This window comes from Dipodomys spectabilis, unplaced genomic scaffold (assembly GCF_019054845.1).
Source record: "Dipodomys spectabilis isolate Male_0828 unplaced genomic scaffold, ASM1905484v1 ptg000373l, whole genome shotgun sequence".
In the NCBI taxonomy this organism is placed as follows: Eukaryota; Metazoa; Chordata; class Mammalia; order Rodentia; family Heteromyidae; genus Dipodomys; species Dipodomys spectabilis.
The window spans coordinates 571027-592414 of NW_024871050.1; the positions used below are offsets into that span (position 1 = coordinate 571027).

General features: G+C 40.2%; 1 protein-coding gene across 1 annotated transcript in view; it reads left to right on the forward strand.

The window, feature by feature from the left end:
• Spats2l (spermatogenesis associated serine rich 2 like) overlaps positions 1-21388 on the forward strand; it is a 167297-nt gene that overhangs the window by 64312 nt on the left and 81597 nt on the right. The window contains exon 3 of the mRNA XM_042667030.1: positions 17391-17451. Coding sequence (XP_042522964.1) covers positions 17413-17451 — 39 coding nt within the window. The 5' untranslated portion in view covers positions 17391-17412. The remainder of the gene's footprint in view (positions 1-17390; positions 17452-21388) is intronic.

Consider the following 21388-nt stretch of genomic DNA (forward strand, 5'->3'; position numbering starts at 1 on the left):
AGAGTAGTTGAACAAGTTGACACTCCCACCAACAATGCAGTAAGGTTCCCTTTTGCCCACATCCCCTCCAGCATCTGTTGTTACTAGATTACTTCATTATAGCCATTCTAACTGGGTGGAATCTCAATGTTGTTTTGATTTGCATTTCTTTTATGGCTAGGGAGGTTGAGCATTTCTTCATGTGTCTATTGGCCATTCTTATTTCCTCTTCAGAGAAGTTTCTCTTTAAGTCTCTAGCCCACTTATTAATTGGGCAGCTGTTTCTTTGAGGAATTGCTGTTGGTGGATTTAATTTTTTGAGTTCTTTTTGTCAAAGTAGAAGGGTATAAAATTAACCCTCAGAAATCAATGGCTTTTCTGTATGCCAATAACAAGAAGAGCACAGCTGAAATCAGGAAAGCAACTCCTTTTATAATAGCCCCACAAAAATAAGATACCTAGGAGTTAACTAAAGAAGTGAAGGACCTCTATAATGAAAACTTTAAAAACCTGAAGAAGAAAATTAAGGCAGAACCAAGGAAGTGGAAAAACCTCCCATGCTCCTCCTGGATTGGGAGGATTAACATTGTGAAAATGGCTATACTGCCAAAGGCTATCTACAAATTCAGTATGAACCTATCAATATCCCAACCTCATTTTTCAAGGAAATAGAAGAAGCAATCCAAAAATTCATATAGAACAGTAAAAGACCTCAAATAGCAAAAACAATCCTTAGCAGAAAGAACAGTGCTGGAGGAATATCAAAGACATTTTTTTTTTTTTTTTGGTCAGTTGTAGGGCTTGAACTCTGTGCCTGAGCGCTGTCCCTCAGCTTTTCAGCTCAAGGCCAGCGCTCTACCACTAGAGCTACAGCGCCACTTCCGGTTTTCTGATGGTTTATTGGAGGTAAGAGTTTCATGGACTTTCTTGCCCGGGGCCAGCTTTGAACTGTGATCCTCAGATCTCAGCCTCCTGAGTAGCTAGGGTTACAGGCGTGAGCCACCAGCACCTGGCTTCAAAGACAATTTTTTGAGAGAAGCATGTAGTGAAATGCAAATGTCTTCTCAGTATCTGATCATCTCTTTGTTGAGACTGAGTTTAGTAAATTACATATTAGCTGTTTGGTCATGCTCTAAAGCCAAGTGAAAAATTTTATGTATTTCTTTGTTTGTCACAGGATCTCTCTATGTAACCCACAATAACCTTGAACTCACTGTGTAGCCCAGGCTGGCTTCACACTTGAGATCCTGATGCCTCAGCCTTCCAAGTACTGGAATTTTCAGGGCATGTCACCCTAAATAAATCTTTTTTCTTTTTTTTTTTTTTTTTTGTTGGTCATGAGGCCTGAACTCTGGGCCTGGGCACTGTCCCTGAGCTCTTCAGATCAAGGCTAGTGTTCTGCCACTTGAGCCACAGTGACACTTCTGGCTTTTTCTGCTTATGTGGTACTGAGGAATTGAACCTAGGGCCTCATGCATGCAAGGCAAGCACTCTATTACTCAGTCACCTTCCCAGCCCCCTAAATAAAATCTTGAATGTAACTTATGAGTTACTTTCCTGGAGCTAAGTGAAACTCAGCTATATAGTTTTTGTCTTAGGCTTCTTTGAATTTAGTCAGAATTAAAGTATGCCTGTGTATATGTGTATGCATGTGTGTTTTGTTGTTGTTGGCTAAACTAAGAACAAAAAGGCAAGTTGGATCAAAATTAAATCATTTTTAAAAAGTCATTTCCAGCATTTCATGGAGATAATAGAAAAAAGGAGATAGGTTTTCGATTTATAACCCAAAGTGACAGGGATAGGAGGGAGAATTGAGGTGGGATGGTAATGAGGAGAAGATCCTATTTGCTAAAAAACAAAACAAAACAACAACAACTACAGAAAAACAAAGTAAGGGAGATGCCTCTTTCTTCCAAGACAAGTGTGTAATTGAAGCCATACCACCTAATACCTCCTGCTAAGCTGACTTCTGATATCATCTAATTACTTACTACCTGCTAATCTTTTCTCCCTGCAAGAGCCAATCTTAAAACTACACTGCATTACAAACTAACTATATACATTCCATCTAATAGAAACATAATAATTCTTTGATAAATTATTTGCTAGCTGACTTCTAGGCCCAAAGCAGGTAGGTTTCTTTGTTACTTCACGCACAACTCCTTATTTTTTCTACAGAGGTTTCACTTCTAAACTTCCTTTTACCTGAAATGTCATTCCCATCATTGCTAGTACCTATAGGCAAAAAGGTTTTCCAAACTGTCTCTGATTAAACCCTCCTAAACGAAACCATCTCAACCCTTTCAGAAGTCATAGTCATGTTTGAATGATTCATTTACTATTCTGCTGCATTCCTCTTTCTTCTGGTCTGATACCTCCATGCCACACAATATATACCCTCCCCTCACAAGTAGTCTCAATAGTGTCAAGCTTTTGAGAAGCAAAAGACATGTTTCACAACTGGGCAATGAAATTGTTAGCATTATTTACAAAAACCAGAATCCAAACCCAGACAGCCCTGATTGCTTGTCTCTGTAAATCTACTCAAAATGGTTACAAATAGAATCAGGGCTCTAAGAGATGGATCTATTTCATCAAACAGGTGATCAAAATCTAATATATTTGCACCTCAATTTTGCTTTAAGGTAGATTGAATGACTAGCAGAAAAATCTTCCAATGGGAAATAATACACGGTATCATATTTAGTTGAGAGGCCTGTACAATATTTGAGCTACTATACAAAAACAATTTTGATTCATTCAATCTTTAGAAAAATGATTTGGAAGAGACTAAACTACATATTGCTACAGCTTGTAGACATATCATAAGCATCTGGTGCTTTCTGAATTTTCCCCAATGAGAGTTGAGCCACAGGGCAATCTGGAGCTCAGTAAAATTAGAGAACTTGGTATACGTATGTAGAGCTTTTGTGCTATAAATTAAAGGGATAAGAAAGGCTCTCAAAAAGATTTTTCAAAGAGTTTACAAAGTACAATAGATTTCAACTGCCGCACAATTACCTGTCTGTACTGGGGTTACCTGGTTGTATACTGGCAAGGTTAGTGGTCAAATATATAGAATAGGTAATTTTCATCTTTCTTATTTGGATAGAAGTGTAGGCTTTAGTTACTTGGTTACCCTGGGTACAAGTCTTGTGTTAAAAAGAAGTAAAATCTGTGGCGGATGTTAGAAAATTGAAGGGCTCAGTGACCTGGGTAGGGGAGGGGAGGGAGCCACACCCTCCATCACTGAGGGCTGCAGAGACAGAGCTAGAGCAGCATTTCACAGTGCTCCTTCCAATGTGTCATTTAAAGAAATAACCTAGCCAGAGTATTAAAAACTGGCAAATAAATTATTGAAACCCCATTGCTCACAGGAAAGGAATAAAATGAGAGAATGTATATTCTCTTCCCACAGGTCTTTATCGAACGCTTGTTACAGACATTGTACTCAATACTTTGAAAGAGAAAGGAAGAATGGAATTTATCAGAAAGCCTTTTAAGAGGAAGGGATTGTTTTTGTCAGTCAATTATATCTGTCGTATATTTGGAGCATTTTCAAAAATATCTATTAATTACCCCATTACAGCATGTCAAGTGTGTGTGTGTGTGTGTGTGTGTGTGTGTGTGTGTGTGTGTCTGCCTTGTCTAGCATGCGCCCATGCTACTGCTAGACCTTGAATTCAAGCCTCAAGTTCTCACTTAGCTTTTCTGCTCATGGCTGGCACTCTGCCTCTGAACCATACCTCCAATCTGCATTTTGATAGTTAATTGGAGATAAGTAGACTTATCTGCCCAGCCTAACTTCAAACCTCAGAACTCCTGAGTAGCTAAAATTACAGGCATGAGCCACTGACTCCTAGCTCTGTTATTATAATTAGAAATTGAAAGGAAGTTTGGTTAAATAGTAAATATGTCCTCTGAAATTTGGAGCATATTAAAAATCATCAAGATGAATTACTGTATTAGAATGAATTCCACTGATACGCAATTATATTAATTCCTATATCTACCATAACACATTTGCCTGAAATTAGAATGTATAGAAAGTTTAGTAATTTTTAATTTTTTTCTACTTAGCTCCAAGATGGTATTTGAACATCGCTCTCCCTGTATGATCGATGTTTATTGTCTTTGAAAGATAAATACCTTAGCTATGAACATAGATACTGAAGCCCTCATCACATCTTGGTTTCCTCAAGGCAGACCCAAAACCCAGCATGGTCTATGGTGAAAAGATATTGCAGTAGTAGCTTTGCTTCTGCTTGCAGTGGAGTTTGAAAGACATGGAAAATAAATGAGCCTGTGGTCATAGACAGAACTCTCTGCTTTCATATCCTCCTTAGCATGCCTCAGGGCCTGCCACATCAGTTATAGCCTCAGTGAGGGATGGGGAGTGGAACCACATGAAGGCGGTTTGTGATCAGGTCAATCAGCTTTCAAGGGCCAGTTCTATCACTAGCTCAGTATATGATCCTGACCTTGTAAGCCTCAGATTCTCACCTGTAAATTGAGGATGGGGGGAAACTAATGCCTAATGCGTAGGGTATGGAGAATCCACTCTATCCTTTTATAGTGCTTTTATAGTGTGTACTGTATGCTGGCACTCTTGTAATCACTTTACAAACACAATTCAATTGTACCACCACCCTACAAGGTAGCTACTGCTACTGTCCACAAGTTACTGATGAGGAAATGGAGGCATAAGGAAGTAACCTGCCTCAGATCCCCCGACGGACAAGAACAGAAGTCTTGTAAAATGTCTTATTATTTTTTAGCATAAGAATCTGTATAGCAGAAATAGATAGTTTTTTTGTTTTTGTTTTTGTTTTTTCTCTGTGATGGTGATAGAGACCTTTCCATACAGACTTTTCTGACAGTGGCTACTTTGGGACCAAGGGAGGCCAGATCTGAAAGAGTTTATATGGAGTCTACGAAGCTGTAGAACATAATAGTTTTCCAAAAAAACAAAAAACAAAAACAAAAACTCAGCAAACTGGCAGAATATATAGAAGCGACTCATCTGTAGATAGAGCAGATCTGACAGACAAGAAGTCCTTTTATCTCTGACTCAACCCCAACCCAGGATCCCCATGTAAACCTTTCACTGAAGACTAAACAATCTTTATTGAGGCAGCTTTTTTCCTCTGGGTGAGAGGGTGTCTCCCTAATAGACTACATATTTCTAATGGTTTGTATGTCCTCATTGAGTGCAGAATTAGCTACTAGATGCTTTCACTTGGGTCTAGAATCAGGAACAGGCTTTAGAACTGAATCACTTCAGGAAGCAGTGCCAGAAATGTTTGTTAATTGATTAATATGTCAGTACTAGTGTCACTGGAAGATGAGAAGCCCTTAGCAGACAACCATACCCAGAAATTGACCTTTGGAATGATGGCTGCAGTCCCAGCCTGTACCGTCTTGCAGCTTCTGCAGCAGTCAGAGTAAAGGTTACAAGTTCAGTTTTAACAGCTTTGCCTTCCCCAGGGTAAGAAGATCGAAGAACTGGACATTCACTAATGAAAGCCTAAAGGCAAAAACACTGAGCAGTTTTATAAAAAAAAAAAAAAAACACCAACAACAAAAATACAGGAAACCATCAGGAAGTGAGGTGCTGAGTTTCAGGTGGGCGCTGCCACCAGTACCTTCTGATTACTCAGCCACACCCAAGATCCTGCCACAACCCAGCTTCTGGCTCCACCTGCGTCACTATCACAAAGACTTTCTGGTCACAGTAAGAGCAAGGTGATAAAGGTTAGGCTAGTTGGGTAACAGAGTGTATCCGGCTGTGGAGAAAGCCAGTGGTTAGGGACTGTGCACTGGGATCCCTGATCTGGAAACCTTACAGAGTGAGTGTGATGCTGGGGAAGCTTAGGAAAAGTAGATGGATGGGGGCAGAGAGACATGGTGGGGGACCACACTGGTGAGTTATCTTCTGTTGGAAATCTAGACTATGCCTTAGCCCCCTGGTATTTCCTTCCCTCCTGTATATCCTGAGTAGTCTTCATATACTGCTTTATTCAGATGTATTCAGTGACATTTCAAGGAAGTAGGAAGAACCTGACTTTCTAAACTACTTTGAGAAAAATCATTAAATGTTTATTGAGAGAGTTCTGACTTCATACTTTGTTGGACTAGAGGGGTTTTTGAAACTGGAACATGCTCTGAATGGATAATGGGTGTTTATTCAGTGACAACCAAGCCTCTCTCCCAGAGTTAGCCATAAACAGGTAAGTTTTGTTGGTAAGGTTTACTTGGGAATTTCTTTACTAATGGAGAGTTATCGGGCAGATCCACAATCATATTTTCCTTGGAGATACTATAAAAAAGTTTAAAAAACATCCAGCCCCACACCCTTTAATAGCCAGCCAGTCTTCATGTGCCTAATCTCATAGATAGACTTTCCACCTGTGCAGACCACATCCCAAAGCTACTCTGCCAAGAACCTTGAACCAGGTCATTTCCAACTCTGAATTTTCTCCTCATCTCTTCATTGACTGCCTTCCTTCCTTCCTTCCTTCCTTCCTTCCTTCTTCCACCTTTCCTTCCTCCCTTTTTTGTGAACATATCTATCTCCATCATTTATCTGTAAGCGTCTTAGGAGCTCTGGAGCTACGAGTTCCAAGTTCAAATCTTTGCTTGGCCACTTAATAGCTGTAGAACTTGAGCTCCTTGCCTCTCCATACTTTTTCTATAAAAAGACAATGATGAGAATACAGGTATATACTCTACAAAGCTACCAAGAGAATAAAATAAGTTAATACAGAGAAACACAGAAAAGTGTTTCAGGGGGGAAGGGAAAGTGGGAGAAAAGATAACACTGTTCGACTGTGAAATGTACTCATTACCTTACTTGTGTAACTGTAACCCCTCTGTACATCACCTTTACAACAAAGTAAAAAAAATTCAAGAAAAGTGCTTTAAAAAGTATGCATTTGGTTGAGGATTAGCTTTAACTACTCGCAGCATTCTCCACCATGCATGGTGCATTATCAGTATTAAATGAATGCTTTCAAATAATAAGGGGATATGTTGCCTGTTTGTAGTAATTACCCATAGTCCCTAGAAAAGAAGGGAAAGAATGAAAAGAAAAGCTTGCAGTTTCTCTCCAGCATTTGGGGAGTGGTGGGTTTTGGTATTCTGGGGTGTAAGGAACTAAGTAAAAATGGATTGTCTAAATCCCTTTGGGGTTTGGGATTTTCTCAGCAGGCAGTGGGGTTAGTGGAAGCAAGCCAGTATGATCTTCAGGGAGACAGCCTATTATGGCATGCTTGGAGAGGGTGGAATTTATTCTTCTGAACCTCTTCTCTGCTTCTCAGCTTCACCGGCCACTTCACCTTTCTGAGACATCTCTGAGCATGGGCATATTTTAAAGACATGAGCTTACATCATTGTGTCTTAAAAGAACCAAGTATAATTGAATTGCTGATACAAGTGGGTACTTGTACCAGGCCCAGGTCACCGGCATCTCTATGGAAACACATGTTTGCTTTAAAACCTAGCAATCAAAAGTGGATCTTTATAGAGCCAGTGTCGGGTCACTTTTAGAAAAAGGCATTTATTTATATTCTCCAGTCATCAGAGACCTATGAAATCAAATAATTTCAAATTAAATAGAAAATCCGTGCCATGGATGAATGCTAATGGAGCTTTCCATGCCTGCCCCCCACCCATTCCCTGTGCTTGTACAGCCTGAGCTCTGCTGCGTTTATTTTCGCTGTCCTTTGCTCTTTTGCTCCCATTTGCATTCTGCTGCGGTGGGGAAGTGGTTTGGCAGTTTATGCAAAAATGGTTAATCTTCATTCATAAGCATTTGCCAGTACTAAAATGGAAAATTCAAAGTGGACCTGCCATGGGGTATGCTTTGTCCTGCCTGCCATCTCTCTGTATGTACCGCATTCACAATGCAGAGGGGCCTGCCGCCCACATACACCCAGCCCTTGCGTGAAGACGTTCTCCCTTAAAGGTCTAAACTTTGTATCAGCACATCTTGCCCCCAGATCTGCTCAAGTGATATTCTAAGTGATTGGAAGCTTTTATCTGCCTCTGAAAGCAAGCTTTTTCAAATAAGTATTGACTGTTAATGACCTGTTTAAATAAAACATTCAATTTTCTTCTCCCCCCCCATAAAGCAGTGACATTTCTGAACCAAAGACTAACCCTTGCTTTTCAAAAGAGGCTGAGCCAAAGCTTTTAAATGTGAACATTTTCTTCCGACATTTGCCCTTAAAATGCTGTTCAGTGAAGTAGTGCTAACGGAGGGTTGAGTACATTGAAGAATCTTTGAATAAAAATACAACCTTGAGATTTATTTTCTCCAAATTAAAAACAGCTAAGTGTCACCATATGAAATTCAGATTTCAGACACCACTCTCATTCATTGTTTTTGTGTCCTCACTCCTAATTTATTAAAGCAACTTTCCTCTAAGGAACAAAATGCCACACAAGAGCTTTTATTAAACTATGGGGATTAAAACCACAGAGGAAAAAGAAAAAGAACTAAAGTATTAGGAATATCAGAGACCTCAGTAATTATAAAGCCATGGTTGAGGGAATAGGAAGAGGGCACCCAAACAGAAGAGAAAAGATTCCACAATTGAAATATTCATCAACAGTAAACCTCTTCAACACTAAATTTAGACCCTTTTAGGGTCTTTTTTGTAGGGGAGTAGTGGGATTTGAACTCAGGGCCTTGTACTTGTTCAGCTGGCATTCTACCACTGAAGCTATGTTGCTAGCTTGACTTTTTGCTGGCTGTTTTGGAGATAAAGTTTACAAGCCTTTTCTGCCTCAGCCTTGAGCCCTGATCTCAGCATCCCAAGAAACTAGGGTTTTAGGGATGCACCAACTGCACCCAGTACAATCTCAGTCTTATAGAAGGATCACTGTTTCCCTCTTCAGCTGGTATGCAGGTACTACCCCAAAAGTGCCTAGGGCACTGGATGTTTGTTTATTAACTAGCTTAAAGGTGATCTATAGAGAGAGATACCCTAGTACCTCGGAAACAGCATCCATGCATTTTTTAAAATTTTATTTTAAGGTGAAGTTTTAGCTTCCTGCACTATGGGACAGCTAAGTGTTCCCATCAACTCCAAGTCCTTTACAGATTTTCATACCCAAGAGCTATGGAGGACATCAGGCCATTTATTCCTACCTCATACTCCACAGCTAAGAGACCCAGGGTCCATAGGCTGGACAGTGGCCCATCAGGATGAATGGCGCCAGTACAGAGAGGTGTCAGCTTTCTCAGCTTTCCCTGTCAAATCCAATGCCCATTCTCCATCCCCATTTTCTCAGAGCCCTCAGTCTGCGAGGGGCTAACAACTGATAGCAGCAAGAGTCTGCAATAAATCAGTCTGATTTTGCACTTTGATCTATGCCCTAAACTAAATAAGGATGCAGATGTCTCTTAACATCATGCTCTGGGAGACAGTTGGACGCCATTTCGGCTGAGAGGCTTTTTGCTGCTTTTCAAATCGTGTCACATTATTGACTTCCTACATACTCTTCCCCTGGGAGGCAGTCATGAGAAAATGTCTCAAAGTCTACATGATTGCTACCACTGTCTAGCTGTATCAAAGTCAGGTGCAAACACATTTCAAATCATTCGTAATGAAGAAACAGCTTTAGGAACTCCCCCAAGCAGCATCACAGCACCTAGCAAACACTCCACTAAGCACATATTTCACATTCTCACCCAAAGCAGGCAGCTACAGGGCAACAATCATCTCTTTATAATAAAAACCCGCCTGCCCATTCCTGAGAAAGGCTAAACCTGAGAAAGTGTTGCTGTATAGTTCATTTGCCCTACCTGTGTACATCACCGAGTGGCCTAGTGGGCTGAAAAGTTAGGACCCTTATGAGAAACCATATTTCTTTGTTGAGTAAATTCTTCCTTCACTTCATAGGCCATTAGCCTCATGATTTGTTTATGATGGTCTTGAGGAACTATTAGCACAATGATCATGGGCTCCAGTAAACCTACATGGGTTGAGTCCTGGCTCTGCCACTTCCTGTGCCTCACTTTAATAAGTATAGAATGGGGATTATCATAATTTCTACTTCATAAGGTTGTGAGGGTTGAATGAAAAATGTGTGTGTGGAGATGAGAGCACCTGGCACATTGTATCATCTCCATAAGCATGTTAATTATAATGAACAGTATATCAGTAAAAGTAGATAGTTAATGATGTATCATTTATAGGTAAATGACCTCCCATTTACCCACCCAGGCTTCTGTAAGAATACGTTTGTTGTGTGTAGGAGGTAGGATCATGGAAGATGCCCTCATGTTCCCATAATTGAGACTCTAGAATAGTTCCATAAAGTTTAGCCATTGGGCATCCGGCTACACTGCATTCACCCTAGAGCTCCTGATTCTCTTGGTCTAGTGAGAGGCAAGTTATTTGCATTTTTAAGAACTTCCAGGGTGGTACTGAGGCTGTTTCTCTGAGAACCTACTCCAAGAATCACTACTCTAGGGTGGCTCTTCCCAACAGTATGATCTACATATACAAATTGTTAATTTTCTAGTAGCTGCATTTTAGGAAGTAAAAAGAAAGAGATGAAATTAATAATTATATTTTGTTGAGACCATAGTCTCAACATATAGTCAATGTAAAATATTAATGACACAGTTTGAGTTCTTCTTTTTTTGTACTCCACAAAATCCAGAGGCTATTTGACACATCCAGCACAGTCTGCCCCTTCTGGCTCTATAGGAAAAGTGACCTGGTGCCAATCACCACCTTTTCCTCTCCCTAATTGATTTTAGGTCCATAAAGCTTTTCAATGTTCCTCAGTTGGTTCTGATGTTAACCAGAAGTCAACTGGATTCCCCATCCTGTACCAACCTGCTTATTTTCCTACTCACTTTTTTTCCTACTCTTAAATTAGAAATTCTGTCTTTATTTTTCTGCCCCTTTTGGCTTACATTGTAGTAATGTATTAAATGCAACCCAAATATGCAGTATTTTTTATGATTTTTATACCTCGGGACAAATTGCGTCAAAAAATGATACTATTATTATTTTGAAGTTCCTCTTCTGTCTTCCCTATGGCTTCCTAAATCCAAATCAGTGATGTAATAACTGAGAACAGGAAAGTGAACCTAAGAGCTGTCATGGTTTCCCAGAAGCAAAAGTGAAACCTTGCTAGCTCCTGTCTCCATAGGAGGGAAAACTGAGAAGAAAGTCATAAAGAGCATTGTTGTAACTTTTCAAGTTTAGTATGATTTAAGGAGAAATATAAATATGTCTTTTTGAACTTGGGAGTTCGGTAATTGATCAAATTGCCATACATGTAAATCTCACTGAATTATATCAATTAGAAATGCTGAAACAAACTTACATGCCAGAATCTCGTAGTCATGTTTATCTTTGTTTATAAGCTAATAGATCTTGCCACTGGCATTAATGCATAGTAAACAACTTCTTTGTTCAGTGAGTAGTTCACTTTGATGTAACTTGGTGCCTGAAGTGACTGGTGATAACTGTGTTTGTGTTGTATTAATTTTACCTGAGAGAAATATAGAAGTGATATATTAAAATGATGACTTTTTTCTTGATGATTGATATCGTTGCCTAGCAAGTTTTAACAATTCCCTTGATCTTTGTTTTTCTCTAAGATATATGTAAAAGATAGAATACTTGCATATATTTGTATGCTATTTCTGAAATCAGAACTAAAATCTTAAGGAAACAAATCTTAGTACACAAGTTTTTAATGTTGTATAACTACCAGCACTTATTTTGGGGGGACATCTTGTTTTCATACTGATTAACAGAGTGACATGGAATATATATATCCATAGATTTAAATATAGTTATATCACTTAAAAATGTGGACACATCCTGAGAAATATGACATTAGGTGAGTTCATTATTGTGTATACATCATAGTATATGTGTACACCCCTAGAAGAGATGGCCTACTACATTATAGGCAATCTGCCATATACTGTCATGTCTGCAGCCTGGCATTGACCAAAATTTGTATGCAATTCATGACTATAATTAGGTCTTGGGAATTGATCTGCTCCAATAATAGACTCAAGTGATAATAAGGATTAGAAACTAGGAACTTTCTCAAAATGTCAGAGATCCCTGTACTTTTCTTGCAGATTGCAAGCTCTTGTCATAGTATAGTGAAGGACTGAGCACTGAGCCAAAACATGGTAGTCCATGCCTAAAATACCAGCTGTGTAGGCAGCAGATATAGGAAGATTGAAGTTAAAAGCAAGCCCACGCAAAAATGTTCGTGAGACCCATTCCCCTAAACCAAGTAGTCCAGTTGGTCCATACTTGTAATCGCAACTATACAGGAGGATATACTTGTGATCCATGGCAAAGCAAGAACCTATATGAAAAATAAAAAAAAATGGTTTGAGGAAAAAATGGTTTGGAGGGCATGTCTCAAATGGTAGAGCTCTTGCCTAAGCAAGCACATGACCCTGAGTTCAGTCCTCAGTACTGAACACTCCCCCCCCCCCCCCCCGCAAAAAAAAATGCCTACTGAATCATGTCTCGCACCAAACACATATTAACAGATTTGATGACTAATATGAGGGAATTAGGAAACTGTTGTCCCCAAACATCTGTCACTCACTGTAAGACCTAAAAATGACAACACTAGAGGTTTCTCTGGCTAAGCTAGATGTCTGCAGTTCGAAGGGCTGGGGTTTCGTGTTGCTGAATCCAGGATTTGACATGTGGAATCTGGTAAAACTGTGCTTCCTGGAGGAAAAGTCTATTATGGAGTTCACTGGCCAGATCCAGTTCATAGCAGAGCCCAGACTCCCTAAAATGGAGTGGCCCAGCACAATTTCATTTTCATAGAGGACAGGGAGGAGTCTGCTCTGAAACATAAGCAACTGAGTCCATGTGGGTTCGAGGTGGGCTTAGGGACTCACCCCAGTCAGAAGGTGCAGACACTGAGCAAGTGCAGACACTCTGTGCTTCACCCTCTCCTGTGTACTTTCCCTGGCATTTGTCTTTTCGGCAGAACCTAACTTCATACCTAACCACTTACACTCCTAATTCTTTAGAAGAAACCAAGTTTTTGATCTGTTTAGATAATAGACCTTCAACTAGTTTCTGTAACTGGAGCCACAGCCAGTTTCCCAACACTCTGTTGTACTCTGGCCAGGATTTGGAAAGGGTGTCGGGATCCTCGTGGGGAGAAGAGCTCTGTAGGCAGCCTTCCACGTGGAAAAGAAATTTGGAACGTGAAATGGACAAAGAACAGCTCCCTACAATTATTTTTATCTTATCTTTGCATCTGAGAAACTCACAATAGCTTGTCTATCCTTGTAGCTGACATCACACACACACACACACACACACACACACACACACACACACACACACACACACACACACACACACACACACACACACACACACACACACACTGGTTGATCTTATTGGCATTAGTACGAAAGAGAGTCTTCCTCTGGGTCAAGACTTTTAGGTCAAATAGAAAGAGAAGAGGTGTGTGTGTGTGTGTGTGTGTGTGTGTGTGTGTGTGTGTGTGTGTGTGTGTGTGTGTGTGTGTGTGTGTGTGTGTGTGTGTGTGTGTGTGTGTGATGAATAAATAAATGTAGCTTATCATCCAATGCTGCCATTTCCACAGACCTCAGAAATGTCTGCACAGTAGACTGCCTGTCTGATTCCTCTGTGGATTGCAGCACTTCAGCGTTACAAGTGCTGCATTCCCAAATTCTAGACATCAAAGTCCAAATGCAAAAATGTAGCACAACTTTTTCCATCGGGTTTTACACATCTATAATGGCCAAATTGGATGTGTTGAGAAGATTTAACTGGTGGTGGGCATTTGTGGCCCACAGGCCCACCCTAACAGTGCCAAAACCAGTTGCCACTATGTAATTATTCTTTTCTGTTCTTTTTTTTTTTCCTGGTCCTGGGGCTTGAACTCAGTGCTTGGGCACTGCCCCTGAACCTCTTGTGGTCAAGGCTAGTGCTCTACCATTTGAGCCACAGCACCACTTCTGGCTTTTTCTGAATAATTTATTGGAGAGATAAGAGTCTCACAGACTTTTTTGACCCAGCTGGCCTCAAATTGTGATCCTCAGATCTCAGCCTCCTGAGTAAGATTATAGGCATGAGCCCATCAGTGCTGGGCTTGGGTTTGGTTTTTGATACAGAGCCTCACTATGTAGCCCAGGTTGGCCTTGAAGAACTCATAATCTTCCTATGTCAGCCTCCCAAGTATTGAGATTATAGGTCTGCACCGAACCTAGCTCTGTCACTGCTCAATTCTTGTAGTTCCATAGGGAGCCCTCCCTCCCCCAAACCATACATAACTCACACACTGAAAAAATCCATGTATATATATGTTCACACAATGCTGGAACTTTCATTTGAATAAGGAAATCTACCCTCCAGATGTCTTCAGATACGATTCTAGGCATCTTGAAGGCATTGTGGTGACAAGGCTTTACTTATCCATGGATTCTGAGCAGAAATTCCCAATCATTTGTTCCTATTTCTCACTTACCATTTCTGTCCCCTATTATAGATAATCAGAAAATAAACTTGTCTTTTACTAGTAACTTTCAAGGGCCAAGAGAAAACGAGGATACAACTCAAATGTTATTTGCTAGCTAGTACATTGACTTTCTTCCATATGCCAAGTCAGAGGACTAGATTTTGCCAAGTGACAGAAATGGGAGGTATGTTCAGTGAGCTAACAATGTTTGATAGTGTGCCCAAATATGCATCCGTGGCAGTACTATTTGGAAACTTCTAAGAATAAAATCTTATTGCTTAAAAATATTTGATAATACTATATGTGGATTCCTATTTGAGAATAGTGGGAGCAATAGTACAGTTAACATTTGATGTTATCAAGCTTTTATCCTGAAATCAGCCAAAAAAAAAAAAACAGGCTGATGGATCTAAATCTATCTTTAAGGCTTAGGTTTAACAGAAAATAATTGGAAAGTCAGGTGTGGTAGTGATGCATACCTGTAATCTCAGCACTCACAAGACAAAAGTAGGAAGATTCAAGTTGGAGTCCAGACAAGTTGGGCTACATAGTGAGTTCAAGGCCATCCTGGATTATATAGAAGTGCACCTCAAAACATTGAGGATGTTCTCTAAACAAAACAAAAAAGGGGAAGAAAGAAGAGAATTTATTTAAATTATGTTCCTAATGTATCATCTTTAGAGACAGAGAAACTGTATTACAGTAGTAGAAAGAATGCAAGAAAGTATTTCAGTAGTATTTGATTGGCAAAAAGCATTCAACATGCAAATGGAAGTATATATTGATGATATTTTGGCCCAACTGGCTGTTAATTTCTGTACTAATTTGTACATGCCTTTAAGTCATGCATTTATTTTTCATCTCAAAAAGACTGGAACTGGGGGCTGGGAAGGTGGCTCAGTGGTAGAGTGCTTGCCTCAAATGCATGAGGCCCTGGGTTTGATTCCTCAGCACCACATAAGCAGAAAAACCTGGAAGTGGTGCTGTGGTTCAAGTGGTAGAACATTGGCCTTGAGCTAAAATGCTGAGGGACAGTGCCCAGGCCCAAAGTTCAAGCCCCACGACCAACAACAACAACAACAAAAGACTGGAACTGTTGGGTGAAGGTGTGACTCACCTCTAGAATCCTAGCTACTAATCTGAGATCATGGTTTAGTGATCTCCCAGGCAGAAATGTTCATGAGTCTCTATCTCTAATTAACCCTCAGAAAGCCAGGCTGGAGATTTGGTTCAAGTAGTAGTAGAGCACTATCTGTGAAGAAGCAAGCTGAACAAACAGAGTGTTCAAGCCACAGTACCACCAAAAATAAAAGACTAAAGCTATTAAAGACTTAAGATATCTTTTCCATAATAATGGTGAAGGACTTTGACCAGATAAGAGAAAGAAAACACTATGGCTTGGCATTAGGAATATAGCTCTCAGAAGAAGGCCATCTTATAATAGGTGGCCACAGGAGGATTATTAGCAGTATTAAGGGATTGTAGAAATTAGAGATTATGAATATATGCTTTTAAAAAATTACAGGATTGACTGGTACTGGTGGCTCACACTATATTCCTGGCTATACAGGAGAATGAGACCTGAGGATCGTGGTTTAAAGCCAGCCTAGGCAGGAAAGTCTGTGATCTCCAATTAAATACCCCCAAAAAAGCCAGAATTGGAGTTGTGACTCAAGTGGTAGAGGGCTAGCCTTGAGCAAAAAAAGCTTGGGGACAGCTCTCAGATGCTGAATTCAAGCCCCAGGACCATCACACATACAAAAACTTGCGAGATTGCCAGAAGGTTGTTCAAAACATGTTGGCAAGTGCAAAATCTGGGAGTAAGGATGCATGCCTGTGGACCCAGCTAATTGGAAGACAGAGGTGGGAGAATCACACACAGTTCAAGGGCGGCCCTAGCAAAGTTAGCTCAAGACTAACCACAAAACAAATAAAAAGCAAAAAAATCAGGGATCTGGGGATGTGGCTTAAGTATCAAGAACTTGAATAGCAAGCATGGCCCCTGAGCGCAGTCCCAAACCCAAGTCCTAGAAGCAGCCAGTACTAGTGGCTCATGCCCATAATCCTAGCTGAGATCTGAATATCACAGTTCAAAGCCAGCTCAAGCAAACAGATCCAAGACTTATCTCTTAATGAGCAAAAAGCCTGAAGGGGAACTATGGCTCAAATGGCAGAGTACCCAACTTGAACAGAAAAGCTAAGGGACAGCGCCTGCGTGCTGCTGAATTTAATCCCCAGTACTGGCACAAAAAGAAATACTGATGTAGAAGAGAGTGGAAAGTACGGCAGGCTCATGGCTGCTTTAGCTGGAAGAGTCAGGAAGTAAACTTGAGCTGAGATGAAAAGAATGGGAAAGAAACAATCCCACTAAGATCTGAAGTGACAGCAATACTAAGGGAAAATGAGAGGAAAGTGTTTCTCTGGCTTATACCCAAACCATTTGTACTGTTTTCTCCTGTAGTGCTTGATACAGCTGTATCCATGCAATAAATACTCTGAACATGTATGAGGTTACCTGGGTGCTGGCAGAAGCTTTGGGATGATGAGGATTTCAATGAAAATGCTTAAATTAAGTAGTTTTCGTCCTCCCACTGTTTCTTTTTACTACCTTCTTCTTTTACATAATGAGAAGAAACAGTTCGGGTGCATTTCCATCTGTCTTTGTCATTTTCCATGTGAATACAGTATGAATAAAAGTTATTTTATTGTCTTCCAGGGATCTCATAACATGCTTTTAGGACATACCTAAGTCAAATGCTTCACTTGAAAGTATATTTTACATTATAAAATAGTATTTATGATTACAACTGAATGAAATTGTTTACTATGTTGGAAAGAGAGCACAATAATAATACATTGAGCAATGAATTTTTAAACCTTAATCGTTTTGTCCTCTTTTTCAGGGCTTCTTCTACCAGAAGCAAGATGGCTGAACTCAATACTCATGTGAATGTCAAGGAAAAGGTAAGATCAAGTTATACGCTAGCCCTAAAAAAAACTCCAACTTGGATAACACAGTCTCGAGCTTGTGCTGGTTAAAAACTGAATTACAGTGGAAAAAGGAAAAATGTTTTGGTCCGATACATAGTAAGTTTGTCTCACTGGTAATCTATTTAACAGAATCCTAGGTCCCATTTACTGTCTGTATGTTAAGCATGTTACAGTTGTTTTCTTGATCATAACCTCATGAAGTAGATACTATTTTCCCCCCATTGTGGAAATTAAGAAACAAAGAAGTGACATGATTTTGCTGAATCCCCATAACAAATAGAGAACAGAACTGAGATATCAACTCAGACAGTGGCTCTTCTCAACCACCTCACTGGCTTGCATATAGCAGCTGGGGTATTGTATTTAACTCCCCAGAAATGGTCTCATCTGGAGAATCAATGCTTCATCTCCTGGTCCTCCTGTAAAGCATTTTTCCCTGAGAGTTTCTAACTCAGAAAATCTCCCCTCCTCATTTGTTGGAGACTGACATAGGCCCTTTCTGGTTCATGAAGAAGCTTTTTCCACCTAGGGTCACATCCCTCTCTTGCTGATAGGCGACTTTATTCTGTTAGGTCTTAACCATGAACTATAGACCATGTAGCTAAGTCTGTCTAACCTGTTCTCTTGGCATCATAGGAACCAAGACCCTAGAAATGCTTTATCCATGGTCACTAAGCTGAATAGTAGAGTCTGGCCAGGAGCCTAGGCTAGCCCATATGCATGCCACCTCCCCTAGGACCACCCACAGCCTCCACTGGACTCCTAACCACTTAATGATGGGAGTTTATCTCTCATATCTTTGTATCTACACTGTACAAATATACAGAGCAAAGATGAGAGAACTAATACTTGCAGAGTCCTTGTTACATTTTCTTTCGCTTCTGCAAATATATGTGCAACTCAAAACTCTTCTGAATGCCAGCAGTTTGGCAATGAACAGATAGCTGAGGTTCCTGTTTGTACAAAACTCACATATAGGGCAGAGAAGCAGGAAATAAAACCCCCAAACACATAGATGAGCACAGTCATTTCCAGCTGTGATGACTGGGAGGAAAACAAGATGAGGAAGAGGGGGACTACTTTATTTTACATGATGTGATCAGAGAAGCACTCTTATAGCAGGTGATACTTAAGCTGAGATCACAGGTGATGAGAAAGAAACAACCATGCAAAGCTCTGAGGGCTGGGAACTCCAGAAAGAGAGCAAAGCAAACAAGATACTTAAGATGGGCCAGGCTGTATGCATTTGAAGAACAGGTGGCCATTGCGGTGGGGGGAGGGGGGGGGGGGAGAGGTGGAAGGCATTTGATGAGAGAGATGAGATTGGAGAGTACTACTTCACTAAGGCCCATTGATCTCCAAGAGACCCCTGGGAGGATCCAGAGCTCTTTGTATTAGAATGGAAACAAATACATTCTTATCTTACAAATGTACATTTTTAAACAGTCTTGACTAACAGCTAAAGGAAATTTAGCATTTCCTTCGGTCATGAATGTTGGCAAAGAAGAAAAATTAATTAGTAGTAGTAGTAGTTGTAGCGATGGTGGTGGTGGTGGTGGTGGTGGTGGTGGTAGTGAGCTCTGAAACTTTGACAACTAGAAATGCCACTTACTTTTGGTATGGATATTCTGATGTATTATTTGCTCACTCCTTCAAAATTACTATAATTCTAAAACCTGCTGCTGCATTGTTATTGGATGTGTTAATAGAGAAGCACACATATTATGTAGCATAAAATCTGTTTTTTATTAATATTTGAACCGTATTTCAGTATGAGTAGTTTCTTTTATGATTATAGGCATTTTACGTCATGAATTTTAAAACATCATTGTGAGAAAGTCCCCAAAGCTTTCACCAGACTACTGAAGGGGGGGTCTCTGTGTATCAATAGGTTTAAATCCTGAAAGAGCCATAGAGAACTATTTCCAGGGCAAAAGCAAGCTGGTGTAAGCAGGAGAATAACTTAGACCAACAAATTTGACTTAGTGGTACCTGATAGTACCGTGCCGGGTTTGTCCCACAAATGCTCCCAGAATATGAACAGACTTCTTTTTTTGGAGGGGAGGGGGGGTCCGGTCGTGGGGCCTGAACTCTGGGCCTGGGCGCTGTCCCTCAGCTCTTCAGCTCAAGGATAGCGCTCTACCACTTGAGCCACAGCGCCACTTCCGGCTTTTTTCTTTTTGCTTATGTGGTGCTGGGGAATCAAACCTAGGGCCGCATGTATGTAAGGCAAGCGCTCTACCACTGAGCCCATGAACAGACTTCTTATCCCAAGGCTTTGAGGACATAATTCAAGCCGACTTCCAATTCTGGAGGTGTCTTATTGTGCTGTCTTAAAAACTGATGCAGATACTTTTACAGTATTCCATAGTGCATTTCATGTATTAATTTTAATGTAAAAAATTTTAGCTTGGGGCTGGGAAGGTGGCTCAGTGGTAGAGCACTTGCCTTGCATGCCTGAGACCCTGGGTTCGATTCCTCAGCACCACATGAGTAAAAAGAAAAAAGCCGGAAGTGGCGCTGTGGCTCAAGCGGTAGAACACTAGCCTTGAGCTGAAGAGCTGAGGGACAGCGCCCAGGCCCAGAGTTCAGGCCCCACGACCGGACCCAAAAAAAAAAAAAAATTAGCTTATTGATCATTGAGTAAAGCAATAGCTGACTGATGTACCCCTTTGATATCATGGCTCCATCTTCTTGATTCACAGTCATACATTCAAATGAGAATATGTATTTCCCAGTTTGAGAAGCTAGGGTGGGCACTACAGGGCAGACCAGGGGCTGGTCCCTTTCCAATGAACTGTCTGTTGATAGATTGAACAGCTTCTCATGATGGGCTGTGGGAAGGAAAACACTTAAAAAAAACAGATTTTTAGCAGTTGATCCCTGAGACATATAGCTAGTGGACAGACATATATGGCAGGCTGAGTAGTCAACATTAGAATATCTTATTGAATACAGAGGGGGCATTGAAGTAGTAAGAGGAAATAAGTGGATCTGTCAGCACACAGGCCACGGTGGATCAGTGTGAAGGTTTCTGCCTCAGGTACCACATTCATCCGCTCACCATGAGCACTGCCAAATACCTATGTGAAGATTAATGGTAGAGGTGGGTATGGTGGCATACAGAAAGCTGAATTATGAGGATATTGAATGCAACTTCACCCTGGGCTATATAGTGAGACCTTGTCTTAAAAAAGAAATAATAGAGTAATAGTAGATGTTTTGGTCTTGAACTTCAGTAACTTATCAAAATGTTGTCAGTATTTTCAGTATTTCAGGAAGGATGATGTTTGTTTGTTTTTTTTGTAAATATTGTGAATCTGGTTGACAATGAAAGTAGAACTCCATAGCTCAATTAGTGAGTTGTCTTCCATGTCAAGTGGTTAATAGGTTTCTGAACTCAATAAAGAGAACCATAATAGACAACTGAAAATTCTGATCATTTATAATTCTACATTGATTTATCTTACTATACTTTCTTTAGTTATTAGCTTTTATGGCCTCTTTTATGATTAGTTTGTTTCTCAATCTGTCACACAAAGCAGTGACATTTCAGTTCTGAAAATTAAGAATAATAACAACTGTTGTATCTTAAATTACAAGCTTTTGAAGATTAGAAAACAGAACTGTGTAGTCTTTTTGATTCAGTAACTATTTGAGTGCCATGGGAAATTTAATAATACAAATCTTGTGTGTGAAAAGCAGGAATAATGATATGTGCTTATGATCCTAACATTTGAGATGTTGAGGCAGGAGGACTATGAATTCAAATCCAGTCTAGGGTATATTGTGAGTTTGAGGCCAGTCTGGACTACAGAGAGAGGCCCTGTCTTCAAACAAGCAAGCAACGAAGATAAAGGAGTCCTTCATTTATTTCTAGCGGGTCCTTGATCAGATGGATTGAATAGGA